Below are 14158 nucleotides of genomic sequence, written 5' to 3' on the forward strand. Positions count from 1 at the left end.
CCGACATCATCATCAAGCTTGTCAGGGACCCTAACTTCGCGTAGATGGGAATTTGCGGGTTTAGAGGACGTTGATACTACAAGGTCGTTGTAGTATAGTCTTGGCTGCAAAGTATGCGTATGGATGGCCCTCTCTGTTGCTGAATGTTATGGTAAGCTTTTAGTATTAATATTTACTCCCCGCTTCCCTATGTCGCATCGTCCATCGTCCATCTTTTCTCCATGCTTTGTGCTCCCTGTGTCTATCCTCAGTCATTGTCGCGTTTTCGCTTCTGGCCCTTCGGCCTGGCGTTATCAAATGGAGTCTCTGCTCGATTGAGGCGGTCGTAATGGTTCTTCATCTCACGCTTCCAATGTTCCTCGGTGTCAGTTCTCACAGAGTGGGGGGCACCAGGACACACCATCAACTTGGTGTCCGGGTTCGGCGGCTCATCCTCCCCCACCTTGCGTGCCTCGAGAATGTCTTGTCAGAGGCTCATGAGCCACGGATGCACTGTCGTAATGTAGTCGTGTATTGTAACATAAGGCTTATCCGATGCCTCGACGACCAGTGTATCGTACTCGCGCGGGGGGAGCTCGCTATAAGCTGGGCAAGGCCCGTTGCTCGAGTTTTCGTCTCCCGAGTTCTCGTCGTCGTCGTCGGCGTCGGCGTGTTCCATGTGACACAGCCACCAACCCGACGGCCAGTTGCTTAGATCGGCGGACTCGACAGTGACAGACGCCACTGTGCTTTCAATGAGCACTTCCTGCGATATGCGATGCCAGTTTGAGCCGGTGGAGGACTGTTGGAAGTACGGTTCGCGTGGTGCTTCGGGGTCCAAATTCTCGGGCATGACGGAGATGGCCGACTCTAGAGGGTCCTGGAGGGACCAGACGAGTCGCATTCCGTGGAAGGAGATGGGGCCCCATTGGGCCGTCGAAGGTGGCGCAGGTTGGTCTGATGTTGACATGATTTGTGGCCGCTGGGTGTTGTCGAGAAAGGGCTGTTGTTGAGGTTGATAGTTGATAGAGAGTTAAAAAGAAATGAGGAGGGGAAGTGAAAACTGTGGTGGGCTGAGCCATGGATAAAATGTGTGATNATCTCACGCTTCCAATGTTCCTCGGTGTCAGTTCTCACAGAGTGGGGGGCACCAGGACACACCATCAACTTGGTGTCCGGGTTCGGCGGCTCATCCTCCCCCACCTTGCGTGCCTCGAGAATGTCTTGTCAGAGGCTCATGAGCCACGGATGCACTGTCGTAATGTAGTCGTGTATTGTAACATAAGGCTTATCCGATGCCTCGACGACCAGTGTATCGTACTCGCGCGGGGGGAGCTCGCTATAAGCTGGGCAAGGCCCGTTGCTCGAGTTTTCGTCTCCCGAGTTCTCGTCGTCGTCGTCGGCGTCGGCGTGTTCCATGTGACACAGCCACCAACCCGACGGCCAGTTGCTTAGATCGGCGGACTCGACAGTGACAGACGCCACTGTGCTTTCAATGAGCACTTCCTGCGATATGCGATGCCAGTTTGAGCCGGTGGAGGACTGTTGGAAGTACGGTTCGCGTGGTGCTTCGGGGTCCAAATTCTCGGGCATGACGGAGATGGCCGACTCTAGAGGGTCCTGGAGGGACCAGACGAGTCGCATTCCGTGGAAGGAGATGGGGCCCCATTGGGCCGTCGAAGGTGGCGCAGGTTGGTCTGATGTTGACATGATTTGTGGCCGCTGGGTGTTGTCGAGAAAGGGCTGTTGTTGAGGTTGATAGTTGATAGAGAGTTAAAAAGAAATGAGGAGGGGAAGTGAAAACTGTGGTGGGCTGAGCCATGGATAAAATGTGTGATGGGATCTGGTGGCGGTGGCTCCTAGTAATATAAAGTATAAGAGGATATTATTTATATTAATTTTATAAAGTAGTATCTATTATTACTATTTTACTTTATTTTTTTTTATTTTTTTTTATTTTTATATTTATTTATTTTTATTTATTTTTATTTATTTATTTATTTTTTTATTTATTTATTTTCTTTTTTTTTTTTAAAATTATTATTATTTTTTTATTATTTTTTTATAGTTTATTTAATAAAAAGCTAATTTTTATAAACTTCTTTTTCTTAATATTAGGAGACTTATTTATTTATACTTTTTTTTTTTTTTTAATTTAGAGACAAAAGCCCCTTTTGACTACTATAGTGTGACGGAGCAGTGCAGCCTGCCCGCACACCGTAAGAACGAAACAAGAAAAGAAACAGTTGGTCAAATGGTCAAGAATAGTTCCCGCAAGAAGTGCTACAGTTCTGCTTGCAGGAATGGAAATGGAACGTCGGAATGGTTAATCAATAGGAATAGGGCCGTTTCACAACCAAAGGAGGCTTCCAAATAGGGGGAAGCCAGAGATCATGAAAGTGTCAAATAGGGGACACTTAGACACACCAAACAATAGAAGAACTGTCCGGAGTCACCACACAAGATGATCCATGAGAAATGATAATAATGAAGTCAATTGAAAGAAGAACTAAAGTCTGTCATCTCTAAAGAACTTAAGAAACTTGTTGAGGAACTTGTCCCCTCTCAAGAGGGAGGAAAAGAAAAGAAAAGAAATAACCATGGTCATGGCCCATGGTAAGGAACAATATTCTTCCGCCCCCATTCTCGCGGAATCTTGAGAACGTCACCCTTTTCGCCGTTGTCACCTTTTTCCCCGTCACACTATTATCGTCGGGCAGCCGCAAGCAGCCGTCCTTCTATTATTTTTCTACTATGTCTTACTGCTTTGGGCCTATAATAAAAGTCGGCCTATAATAAAAGACAAACTAGATATATAGTAGAACCCGTAGTTTATATAGACGTTTCCTTTCTAAGTTCTCTAGGGTGATCGCTGAGCTTCCTCTGCGATCACCTTCCCTGATCGTTGTGATCGTAGGTGCGATCGTGACGATCACTACGCAACCTTTTCGACGATCGCTTTCCTGTCGTCTGTCGGGCGGCTGCAAGCAGCCGTCCTGCCATTGTTTTTCTACCGTGTCTCACCGCTCTGGGCCCGCATAAAGGTCGGCCCATGACAATTATAAAATGAGAATATGGCCACCAGCGTTCCGGCAAAAAGCGAGGCAACATGCGATACATGCATCCCGTCTAAAGACAACCGGAGAATCAGACTCTGACCCTCGAAGGGAAAAGAACCGAAGATCATCTGCTCTGTCCACTGCGACGACGTCAACAAAGGATGTAGAATTGCAGGCCGCCGAATGGTCACCAAAGGGTGAGCTGTAAGCGCAAAACGTATCCGGAGGTGCGAGTTGCGCGCGGCTGTCGTGTGGGCATCCTTCCAACATGAACGCCTGATCTAGGAATTCGAGTAGAATAGTCGGATTCTCCCCTCCAGAAATAATGCCTTCATTTGAGCGAACAGTTAACTCTGAACGGAGCTCGGTGTCACTCTGAATATGTATCTTCCAGGAAACCTTGTACTTTGAGAAAAGATTCAAAGGCACGGAAACAATTGGATAAATCGGTGGGCTGTGATCTGTGTGGCTGTGTTGTCCGGTACTGCCCTGGTCCTCGGGGAATAGATGCGCCGTTACGGTGTTGTAGGTGTCGCCCTGATAATTGAGGGTACCTGGCAATGCTGTAAGGCAGAGGTATCCGTTTTTCTCAATGCGATAAGACTCGAATATCGTTGGAAAGACAGCTTGACCTTTATCAACTATTATAACGTAGTCTATATCCTCGTCCTCGAAGACATGACCAACCATGAATCTAGCCCATGAGAGGATTGTATAAGCGTTGCCATTTTCCGTAGCGCCAGTCTCCAGGATCTCTTGAATTCCCTGAGAGAGGTCATTAGATAGAGTATTGCGATGGGTCGAAAGCTTTATAAGCGGGGGCTGCGCCGAGTCGAAGAGCGATAACGCGAAGATATCCATCATAATATGGGCAATAGCTTAGTATAGCGAATGAGCAGAGCACCGAGTGTAAGAAGTATCAGTGTTGCTGTAAAGAGTAGGTCGTGCCACAGAGTGAAGGGGAGCAGTAGAACTAGCGAAGGCCAAGTGTAGGTTGGTATGAAAGAGTCACTAATCGCTAATTCCTCCTCTCTTCCTTTTCCTCTAGAATCCTCCCTCTTATATCCTCCCTAGCTCCTCAGATGACCTTCCCCTGATCTCTCCCTTTGCACTGAAAGTTTCCCTCTTAGTTTACCTAGTCTAACCCTATCTTAGCCTTGTCTTACACCTTAGGTTCAGTGCACCTGTAGCTCTATAGGCATGCTCTAGTTAGCCTATTTTCCACGTCATACTCTTCCAATTTAGATGACGACTGTTTTCCATGCTGGTTCCGTCATTCTGGGGTGATTCCAGTGCTCCCTTCGGCCTGCTGCAGCCCTGTGGACACTCCGTGCCGTGACAGTTGCCCAGGGGAGGCGGATGGCACTTAGAGCATGTACATCTCTCTTTCAGAGTCTTGACATAACCACCAACTAGAGGGAGGTTGGTAATCAGCATACCCCCTTCCAGAAACGCCAGATGCGGCTGGCCACGTGTGCCAAGCATTTGGCTGTAGACATCCATGATCCTGCCGATACCTGGCAATGGCCTGATTCGGCGGGGACCCAGAACATTATTAGCAGAGCTGTACTGTTGCTGAAGCCATGAGGGCTGACCTAATGAGCTGAGGTCGGCCAGTTCTAGCTGGAATAGGACTTGGGGAATTGCGTAAGTAAGGGCTTCGTGGAGCATACGGCGATTGTCACCATCGAGGCCTTGGTTCCGGAGAAGCCATTCACCATAGTACTCAACGGAAGCCATTCCACTCCAAAGTCTTGTCGATGGCGGTCCAGGGGGCTGAGTAGGATTTCCAATGCTATGGTGGATTTGAATCTCCATCCCTCTCTTTAAGCCCTCTCTGGAGATGGGCACTAATGTGGTAACTTGGGAGTGAGTCTCTTGGTGAAGTATTTGCCCATCGTCAGTGTGTATTGATGGAGGCGCACCAAGAGTCCACGTAATAAAGGCGATAATCCAGGCGGCAGCAGAGCCTACCTTTATCGTTGCCCCAATTACACTGGATTCGCCCATCCGCGCCAGTTGACGAAAAGTGTCGACTAGACTGCATAACATTTCAGGTGATGGAGCCGAATCCAGAAAGGCCTCTGCCTGTGTATATTGCTCACGTTGTGCTCTAAGGGCGTGTGGGAGTGCTTTATCGCGTAGTAGGCCCTGCGAATCAACAATCAGGTCTGCAAAGCCGCATTTGTAGCACCTCGCGTCTAGGCTTGCCAACAAGTGCTTCAACTCCCGTATAGTAGGGATTGTAGTTGGGTCGAATGCCGAACTCCGCATCATACTAAGAACGGCTTTTGCAGACTCGAGGGTGTCAAGTGTTGTGACGAGGGGAACTGCAAGTCCCAGAAATCGAACTTCATGAGGGGAATAGCCCACTATTCCCTTCAAGAACTTTATAACCGCAGGCTCAGGAGTTGGAATAACACATTCCTCAATCTTTTTATAAGCTAAGGGGCTAATGGGCAGCGTGGCTCCGAATCGCTCACACGCTAGGAGAGCGAGAGGTTGGACATTGTCACTGCTTGCAGCAAGGAAGACCCCCCTCGCTACGAGTAAATTGCATCAGAGGTTGAATCAAGGCTCCACTGAGCCTGTACGGGTAAGCCCGACATACTCCATAATGTTAGCTAACTCGAGAAAGGGTTAGTTTATAGGTGAAATGACCTACTCTTATGCCGATCCGTGGTTTCTCGAGATCCGCCCCGAAGGGTGGATCAGAGGAATAATTTTGACGAGTAAAAAGGGGTCCAGCTCCAGTATTGATTAGCGGTAATAGACGAAGGACGGTAAAATATTTTTGACACAGTTGGTGAAGCGCGTAACTCAGTATTCGAATAGCCAAGAGCTTAAAGCAAAAGGAGGCCATCTAAGAACTGTACGTGATCGCGGTCCATGGTCACGAAAACAGCTTCGACGATCAACCGGATCTCTCTCCTCGGCCTTGTGCTCGGGCACCAGAAGCGGGGTAATCTAACGTGGCTAGTCCTTGCCAACGGAATTAAAGAAGAAACCGTTTTGTAGTTGAATGGAGGGTGGCAGTGGCATTATAATCCAACCCGCAAAGGGTCTGGCAAATTTCTAATCTAGTGTCCGAAAAGAGATAGGAACACCATGTAACCCCAAATAATGGATGTAAAGGCTGTGTTAACTCCCACCCTAATTGGCTGAAAGTTTAGCCGAACATCTGCCGAGCCCATTAATTTGAGGAAACGCTTTCCCCTTTGGGAACGTCTTTTCCGAATACATCATAGTTTCATTCCACAGGGTGAAATCGGGAGGGCTGACATATTCCCAGTTTGTGTCACCTCGACCTCTTGAAACAATGCTGCCCAAGCCTAAATTGAGGAGCCCTCGGCAGCCGGGCGTCTTTCATTTATTGGAGCAGATTATCAATGCCCATAATACGTGGCGTTGTTATATCTGTCTCCTTATTCGACTTTGGCCGTGGGAAGGCGTAAGATTAGGCATCTAGGGAGGAGTTTTATTGAAGAAGCTCTTGCACGTTGCTAAGAGCCCAAATACCGAGCTTAGGTCGCATCTGGCATGTCTTGTTTTTCCCCACAGCCAAAGTCGAATAAAAATCAATTGTCGGCAGAAAAACCAACTGTGCACACAATGGTTTCCGCCTACAACCAGCACCAAAGGTCAATTCCGATCGCTCCAATCGCTTCCGGCACATGATTTTATTTTTTCTCTCTTTTCTTCTTCTTTTTTGAAAAGTCGCTCCCGGTGGTGCCGAGTGTAGGGGTGTAGTTGTACTTGAATTGACTACTGGAGAGTCTTGAAAGGCAAACTAGATACATGGTAGAAGCCGTAGCTTATATAGACGTTTCCCTTCTAAGCTCTCTCCCTGGACCGATTCCTTCTGGCTCGGTCCTCCATGTAGGACCGTGGTGGACTGTCCTTCAGTCCTGTCGGTGGTTTACCTTTTTCTGCCGGGTTTCACCGCCCTGGGCCTGCATAAAGGTCGGCCACCATATATCTAGTTTGTCTTTCCAGACTCTTTAGTAGTTAATTCAAGTACAACTACTGTGATGGGGAAAAAGGTGACAGCGGTGAAGGAAGTGTAGTTCTCCTAGGGGGGAGAGCAGAAGAACATTATCCCTTACTATAGACTAGGGCATGGCTATTTCTTTTCTTTTCCTCTCATCTCGAGAGAAGAACAGGAGGATGGAGGAACTTAATTAAGCAATAATCTTTTAGTTCAATTAATTTCTTTTGCCTAGTTCTTATAAATCATCCTGTATAGTGATTCCAAGCTGTTTCGACCCTTGTTTTGTGTGCCCAAGTGTCCTATATTAGATACTTGTTTCTCGACTTTTCCCTATTCAGAGAGCTCCTTTTTACATGGTTCTTGTGTCATTCCCATTGATCAACGGGACCGACATCTGTCTATTCCCGTGTGGGGGTTTGCAGCAGGTTCTGGCAGGATTTGACTAGACCAATTGACCACGAGTTTCCTTTTTATTTCATTCTTGTAGTGAGCGGGCAGGCTGCACTGCTCCGTTTCACTACATCCCTACACCTGAATACGCACTTCTCACCTGTATCATTGTGAATACTGCTTGACTGCCTCGCTTACTTCATAATGGACAACCTACGAGCCTCTCACTAGTTGTATCCACCTGATACCGTCAACAGGCTAGTGTTAGGATGTAAGGACATACTGTGTATGGCTCGAGGAAAGACCAATGTCACTAAGAAGCGTGTTCAACCGAAAGTCAATTGATGCAATTGATGATCAAAACTTCAACTTGCCCTGAGACTGACTTGTGGACTGCGAGAACCTCTTTTTCTCCGACCGGGCTCCGCAGCTGAGTCATTCTGGCGGCAAGTCCCGTGCCCAGTGCGCTCTCGTTTGTACCTTACATAGGATCGTAACAGTAAGGACGTTCGAAAAAAGGGGGAGGTGAAAAATTGTTAGTAGGCTTATCAATTTTTAGGATTTACAGAGTTGAATCCTGTATGTATCTTTTGTATATAGAATAACTGAAAAGATACTTCTGAAATAAGATGTAGGAATTTTGCAGGGTTTAAAGCATCAGACAACCTGCATGGATCTGCAATGTGACATACGAATAGACTCTAGCGTGCAGCCATTCGACGGCCCATCCAATAGCGAAATCCGTTCCCCCGCCCCCAGCCCCCATGAAATGCGGGGAAATAAGCTCCGGTGGACCGGACTATGGGTTAGTACCGAGTGGGGAAGTGGTCAAGCTTACATATGGATAGGTCTCCCGCCTCTGATGATAAGAACCTTGAAGCCCTGTACATGTCTTGTCGAACATCTGCTGCCTAACCCCCATTTTACATCTGCATTGACGAGACAGCGTGGTCGACGTGGTATTCTTGGACGGCTCAACAGTTTTATCCTACCATTCCTTTACCATAGAATAATTCTCTGCGGGGAGTTTTCTACCTCTTACCACTTAGGTCGTGTAGCTAAGAGGCCATGCGTCGTCAGAATCGGTCTTGTGATCAATGTCGGCGGTCAAAACGGGGTTGCTCTAACGTCTTTCCTATTGGCGGTAAGTCCGGTTCCTCAGGAAGCTATCTGGGAAAAGACTTACGAACAGCTCGTGCTTTCTTTAGAGTTGGAGAATCTATCCCAGCCATGTGCTTATTGTATCAGAACGGGGAAGCAATGTACATACTCCTGGGCACATACACAGCTTCAGTCGGCACAACAAAGGCGACGCCAAAGCGGTATCGAGAATCGCAGGCCTTTAACGGTCCGCGAGAGACAAGCCAAGCGTCAGGGGAGGTCAGGCTCGATTGATCGACCGGTCGAGAGAATCGCGTCCAACATACGAATAGACACCGACTCAACAATGGCGAGCATACCCGACATGACCCAGACTCTTGTATTACAGAATCAACCTAGTTTCCACGAAGGCGCCTCTCACTCATGGCTAGGCAAGTTTCCTGAAGTTGGACTCGATCCCGACCTCTTGGCCGCCTTCACACCAAACTCTTGTTTTCCCTTAGAAGATCGTCAACCGCTCCAGTTCGAAATGCCAGAGCTTCTCCTATCCCAAATTACTGAAAAGTCTGGCGCCATTGATATGGGATCCTGCGCGTCCCCCGGGTGGGAGATAAAGCTGGCTCCAGGTCAGAGTGTTGGCTTCCCTGGCTCATCGTGGGGCTCAGAAAACACTCATATAAATCAGGATCGAGATGACGAGGAGCAGGGAGGCGTTTCGTGTATCTCTTCACGAAACCCATTTAGTCGACGATCCAGTGCGTGGCAGGAAACGCAAGCCCACTCGTTCTCATTTTACGCACTCAACGACACAATCATGTCGCGATCGAATAACGACACGATCTCACAGAACTTGTTCCGCATCTATCACGATGTATTAGAACAGAGTCTTTCTTGCTGGATAGCCGAAGAAACATGTCCATACACGGATAAGCGCAGCATGCGAGTGACGCAGGGCCGATCCCCCCGATGGATGGCGGAAGAGCAGGGCACTACCTGGTCCAACAGAATATACTCCCGTGTTATCCGGTTCGACCGATATGCTCGCTCGGTAGGTTTGATTCGGCTAACTGCGAGGGAGAACCAAGCGGCTACCAAGTCATTACACCTCGCCATCATGGCCTTTACCAGTCAATGGGCTCAGGGCAGTCGTCGTGAACGGGAGCAATACGCGCCAGCGTCGGAGGGGCTAAATGCGGATGACTTGGTGCAAGAGTTTGATCGCAACATCCAAATTTCGTTATGGGAGCAGGCGAAGGAGGCGCTGAAAAACACGTCTGGCATAGAGTGCTTCAGGGTTGCCTGTGCCGAGCTTATTTTCGGACTTTGCCAAAAACCATGGGATTTCGAAGATATCGAGCCCATGGACCGTTTCGAAACTCGGCCGCGAGATGTCCGTGGGGCCAATAACGACACTACCTCCCTGGCGGCAAGACTTGACGCTGTCATAGCCAAAGATGGTACCCCTACTCACATGGAGAACGCGGCTCGCAAGGCACATGCAATAAAGTTCCGCTGGGATGCTCAACGACGAGGCTTAACAACTGGTGGTCAAGTGAGCGAAGAGAGCAGACAGACAGCAGATTCACTAAGTACGGATGAACAGCAGCATGAAAAGACCGTGGGTCTAGTATATTGGCTTGCTGTTATGTTCGATACCGTCTCTTCGTCAACGCACGAGAGACCGGTTGTTGTGGCGGATGAGGACTCTCAGCACTGTAACGCATCTGCTTCTACCGACACGTCAACCGATAACACCTCACCGAGATCCAGCGAGAGCGGCCTATCCATTCGACGATGGTCGACGCCGCTTTTCATCCAGGACGATCCCGAGAGGCCAATGTATATGCCACACTGGCCATGCTCTTACGAAGCCGCTGCCGAGGCCGTAACCCGATCTTGCTCAGTTAAGGTCTTACTCCACCGGCACGTTTCATGGTTGCAGAACGCGATTCGAAGGGGGGACTGCCCCGAATCCATAGAGGGCATTATCCAGGGTACCGTGTTGCTCTACCGATACTGGAACACGACGTACGGGCCGTTCTTTAAGGACCTCGTCCGAGATTTCCCCTCTGTACCGCCCCGAATCCAGAGCTGGTCATTTTGCTTATCGTCGCACTGGCATTTGGCAGCCTTCATCTTTGCTGACCTACTTGACTTTGTTGACAAGAACCAGTTGGGTAGTACAGAAGCCAGCCAAACCCGTATACAGATTAGTGTGGCGGAGAGAATCCGGAAAGCTAGCGCCAATGAGATATCCGACCTAGCCAAAGTTTCCGTGCCATCGGAGGCAACCGACTCGACGCACTGCAACACCACCACACCTCAGTCCCAGTCCCAGCCCCAGTCCATGCCGCCACCCGACTTCCATTTTGCCGTCAACAAGTGCACGATTCTCACCGAGCCATGGACCATGCTCATTATTAGAGGCTTCACGAAAGCAGGAGCTATTCATATTGCACGAGCACAAGACTTGTGGCAGGCGAGGGTGACAGATCCGGGATATGAAAGTGAGGCGTGTGAAGAGAGTTTGAAGCGATGTATGGATTGCATTAAGGCGCTTTGGTTCTTAGGGAAGAAGTCCGATATGGCGAGGAGTACTGCAGGCCTTTTATCCCAGGCGCTCGGTAATATACGCCGAGAGAATTAGTTCGTTTAAAGGAGAGACTAGTACGAAGTATTACCACGGCAGTTAGGCGTACCTACAGCTAAAAGGATATAAACTACTTTCGAAGAGACTCTCTATGTAAATATCTCGGCGGTGGAAAACCGTAGAGTAAAGCTAAGGTTGATAAGTAGTTAATTATTCAAGAGAATGGTCCCCTGAGGCCCGTTATCGTAGGATGCACAAGCCTCCCCAAATGCCCTGAAAAGGTATTCTAAAAGCACTCTGCAAACCCCTAAAGCGCCCTGCAAAGCACCCCCCATAGGCAAGTAAGAAAAGAGCTAATAGACACATTTTCAGAGCCTAGGACATCAATTGTCAGCGTTACACAGTCTTCCACCATCTTACTTGTCGCGCCCACTACTATGATCGCAAACTTGAAGGCGCGCTACTCGTCCAAGGTAGACTTTGCCATGCAGAAGCGAAAGACTAAAGTAACGGTCGACCTACCATGGGCGTTCTCACCTGGACTGATAGCAGTGGATGAGTGGCATATGACGAAGGGCCTCCACACCTAAGTCGTGCTGCTAATCTCCTACATGAGAGCTCACCGATTAAACTCCCAAGCCCTTATCTTCTCCGGCAGAACGCCTATTGCTGTGGCGCCCTATGATCTCCTGTCCGCGACGACTATGTCAACAATCGGAAACGAGGTTGTAGGCGCTGCCTGCGAGGCTAATCTACGGGCACTCCAACAAACCTTTAACGCCACCTGCCGCACTGGTACTCCCAGTACATCTAACAGCGTCGAGTTTCAATCCCAGTTCGCCCGCTTTCTCAAGAGCTTCAGCATCCCCCGTAGGTCCACAGGGACTTTCCTGGGCCAGAATTTATTCGACAAACCTCACCATATACCCCACAGGGTGTCCCTCTCCCCCAACTCTAACCTTGGCGACTGGTGTTAGGTCCATGGGTCTCATCGCCGCCCTCGTAAGTCAAAGCGAGCACCTAGATCGCCCAATAGGGTCCGCTCCCCACCAACGGGCTTGATAAGGAGGACTGTCGGCAATCTCATGACTGTCCAGATAGACATCTCCATTTCTTGCTTTCTTTGCTTTAGGGCCCTGGCCTTGCAGGAACCATTACAATACAAGAACTGTGACAGCCCCCTGATAATTGCCCAGGCCACCAGGCAGGTGGTTATCTTGATATCTCCTGGCCTGGATACGCCTCCTTAGGTAACCACTTCGGTCTTCCTTCTTGTCGTGTCCTCTTGTTCCGCTCTGATGTCGTGCTCCGCCACGCCGGCCTCCTCTAGCTCGAGAGCATGGGTGCGGCTGCCTCTCTATGTACTTCTCCGGATCTGAACCTTAGAAGACGTCTCTCCCGAGAGAAGCGCTACTGCTTCACGCTTCACAACTAAGGAGAGCAACGTCGCCGTGTTTACAATGCCTTATGCTATGTGTATTCCAGTGGGAAATGGAATTAGAGTTGAAACTAGCGTGTCGGTCACTGCGAAAACTTTGCAACGCAAGGTATCTCACGAACTGGGATTACGAATTCGACAGCTTTTAAAACAAGTCGATCCGCGACTCGGCGCCGACAGAGTTCTATCGCGGCTACACGGACTTCCTGTGTCAATAGTTCTCGTAGTTTCATGCGCAAACACGACGGAAACCCACTTAATGGCTATTCCTAAGTTTGATTTACAATTGACCGGAAACGTTGTTAGCCCGCCGCCGCGTGACCGGAGCGCAATGTAAGTGAAAGCTCACTTAGCCTCATTAAGCTACTCTGAGGCTCCTTTTATTGGCTCCTACGCCATAGAAAATGGCTCAAAGCACTTAGCCCGTGCTCTAGGGTCTATTCGTGGGCCAGCGAACGTTTCACTATTAGAGCGTCGTTTCCGCACATGTCAAGCCACTTCGAGATTTAACCTTAACCTTCCTGCCAGTAAAGGGCTAGAAGGACTAGAAGGCGTGGGAACGAATTGCTGGGACAGAGCCTTCTAGGCCGAAGCGTTTGCATAAAGACTGCTTCACGACAGTTTAATTCTAAACAGGACCGAGAAAGGAGAACACGAAAGAAGGGCTGGCCTGCCCGTGTTGTGTAGTTTTCGTGAGAATTCATTCTATCATGTATAAATTGGCGACTGTGGCTAGTCCTAGCTTCCATGATGCAACGTCCGCTTCCCTCCTCTATTGTTGAACCAACCCTGCGTTCGGATGTGACACAATAAAGCTAGCTTACTGTAATCGTATTTCTGGTCAGTTTCGTGTGCCCGGTAGCACCTCCCGGACGTAACCACGATGTTCCGAGGTGTACAATAGTCCACCTGGACTGGCGGCGGCGGAATTTAAGCGGCAATTGTTCGGCAGCAGGTGGCCAATTGGATCCCTTTGGCAAGGGGGTGGACGTTCCCTGCGCATCTTCAGTTCCGGAATTCTACGAAGTGGGCGAGCTGAGTGGAAAGCAAGGCACGGTGGCCAGGGATATGGCCCTAGTAAGGTAGGTCTTAATATCAATCCAGTGTTGCCTGGAGAAAGGTGACGAGGTGTGTCGCTGACTAGACGGGGGAATAGCTTTCTGGATCTTTGTAGCTGGGCTCGATAAACCCTAGCAATGCGGCCCATATTCTAATCAATCATGACTACATAGGAGAGCGTATTGCAGGTGCAAGCTTTGAAGCCCCCGTGTGAGGGAAGGGACTTCGGAGGCCAGTAGTTCGAGAGAATCTCGGCATTACTCTCGTCGGGTGGTGCAAGAACATGGGGGCAGAAAAGGAGACGGGTCTGAGTGTCGACCTGCATCGACAGCGAGCCCCACAAGTGCTACCGTCGATCTGCAGCTTGCAACCTGCTACCCCGGAATTTAGCCTTGTCGCCTCCGCGCTCCATTGCCCAAAAGAGGTTCTTTTCTTCCTCACTCTCAATTAAGCCATCTGGATGCTGGCTCCCTATCCCCGGGGGCTCACGGCCATGCTTCATACGGGATAGCGCATAATAAACTCTTCCCTTAGACTGGAGAACAGGTTGC

The 14158-nt window shown here is 49.3% G+C and overlaps 2 protein-coding genes across 2 annotated transcripts; one reads left to right on the forward strand and one right to left on the reverse strand.

The window, feature by feature from the left end:
• Positions 1-247: 247 nt before the first annotated feature.
• On the reverse strand, positions 248-1689 carry SAPIO_CDS6699 (uncharacterized protein; the record flags this gene model as incomplete). Its single annotated transcript, XM_016788736.1, has 4 exons — positions 248-442; positions 494-982; positions 1141-1182; positions 1234-1689. The coding sequence occupies 4 exons, from the start codon at positions 1687-1689 to the stop codon at positions 248-250; spliced, it is 1182 nt and encodes a 393-aa protein (XP_016641535.1).
• A 7645-nt stretch (positions 1690-9334) lies between these two features.
• SAPIO_CDS6700 (uncharacterized protein) lies at positions 9335-12360 on the forward strand (the record flags this gene model as incomplete). Its single annotated transcript, XM_016788737.1, has 4 exons — positions 9335-11027; positions 11729-11980; positions 12045-12112; positions 12307-12360. 4 exons carry the CDS (start codon positions 9335-9337, stop codon positions 12358-12360), a joined length of 2067 nt encoding a protein of 688 aa, XP_016641536.1.
• Positions 12361-14158: the final 1798 nt, after the last annotated feature.

Source organism: Scedosporium apiospermum, assembly GCF_000732125.1.
Source record: "Scedosporium apiospermum strain IHEM 14462 chromosome Unknown SEQ_SAPIO_0107, whole genome shotgun sequence".
Classification (NCBI taxonomy): domain Eukaryota; kingdom Fungi; phylum Ascomycota; class Sordariomycetes; order Microascales; family Microascaceae; genus Scedosporium; species Scedosporium apiospermum.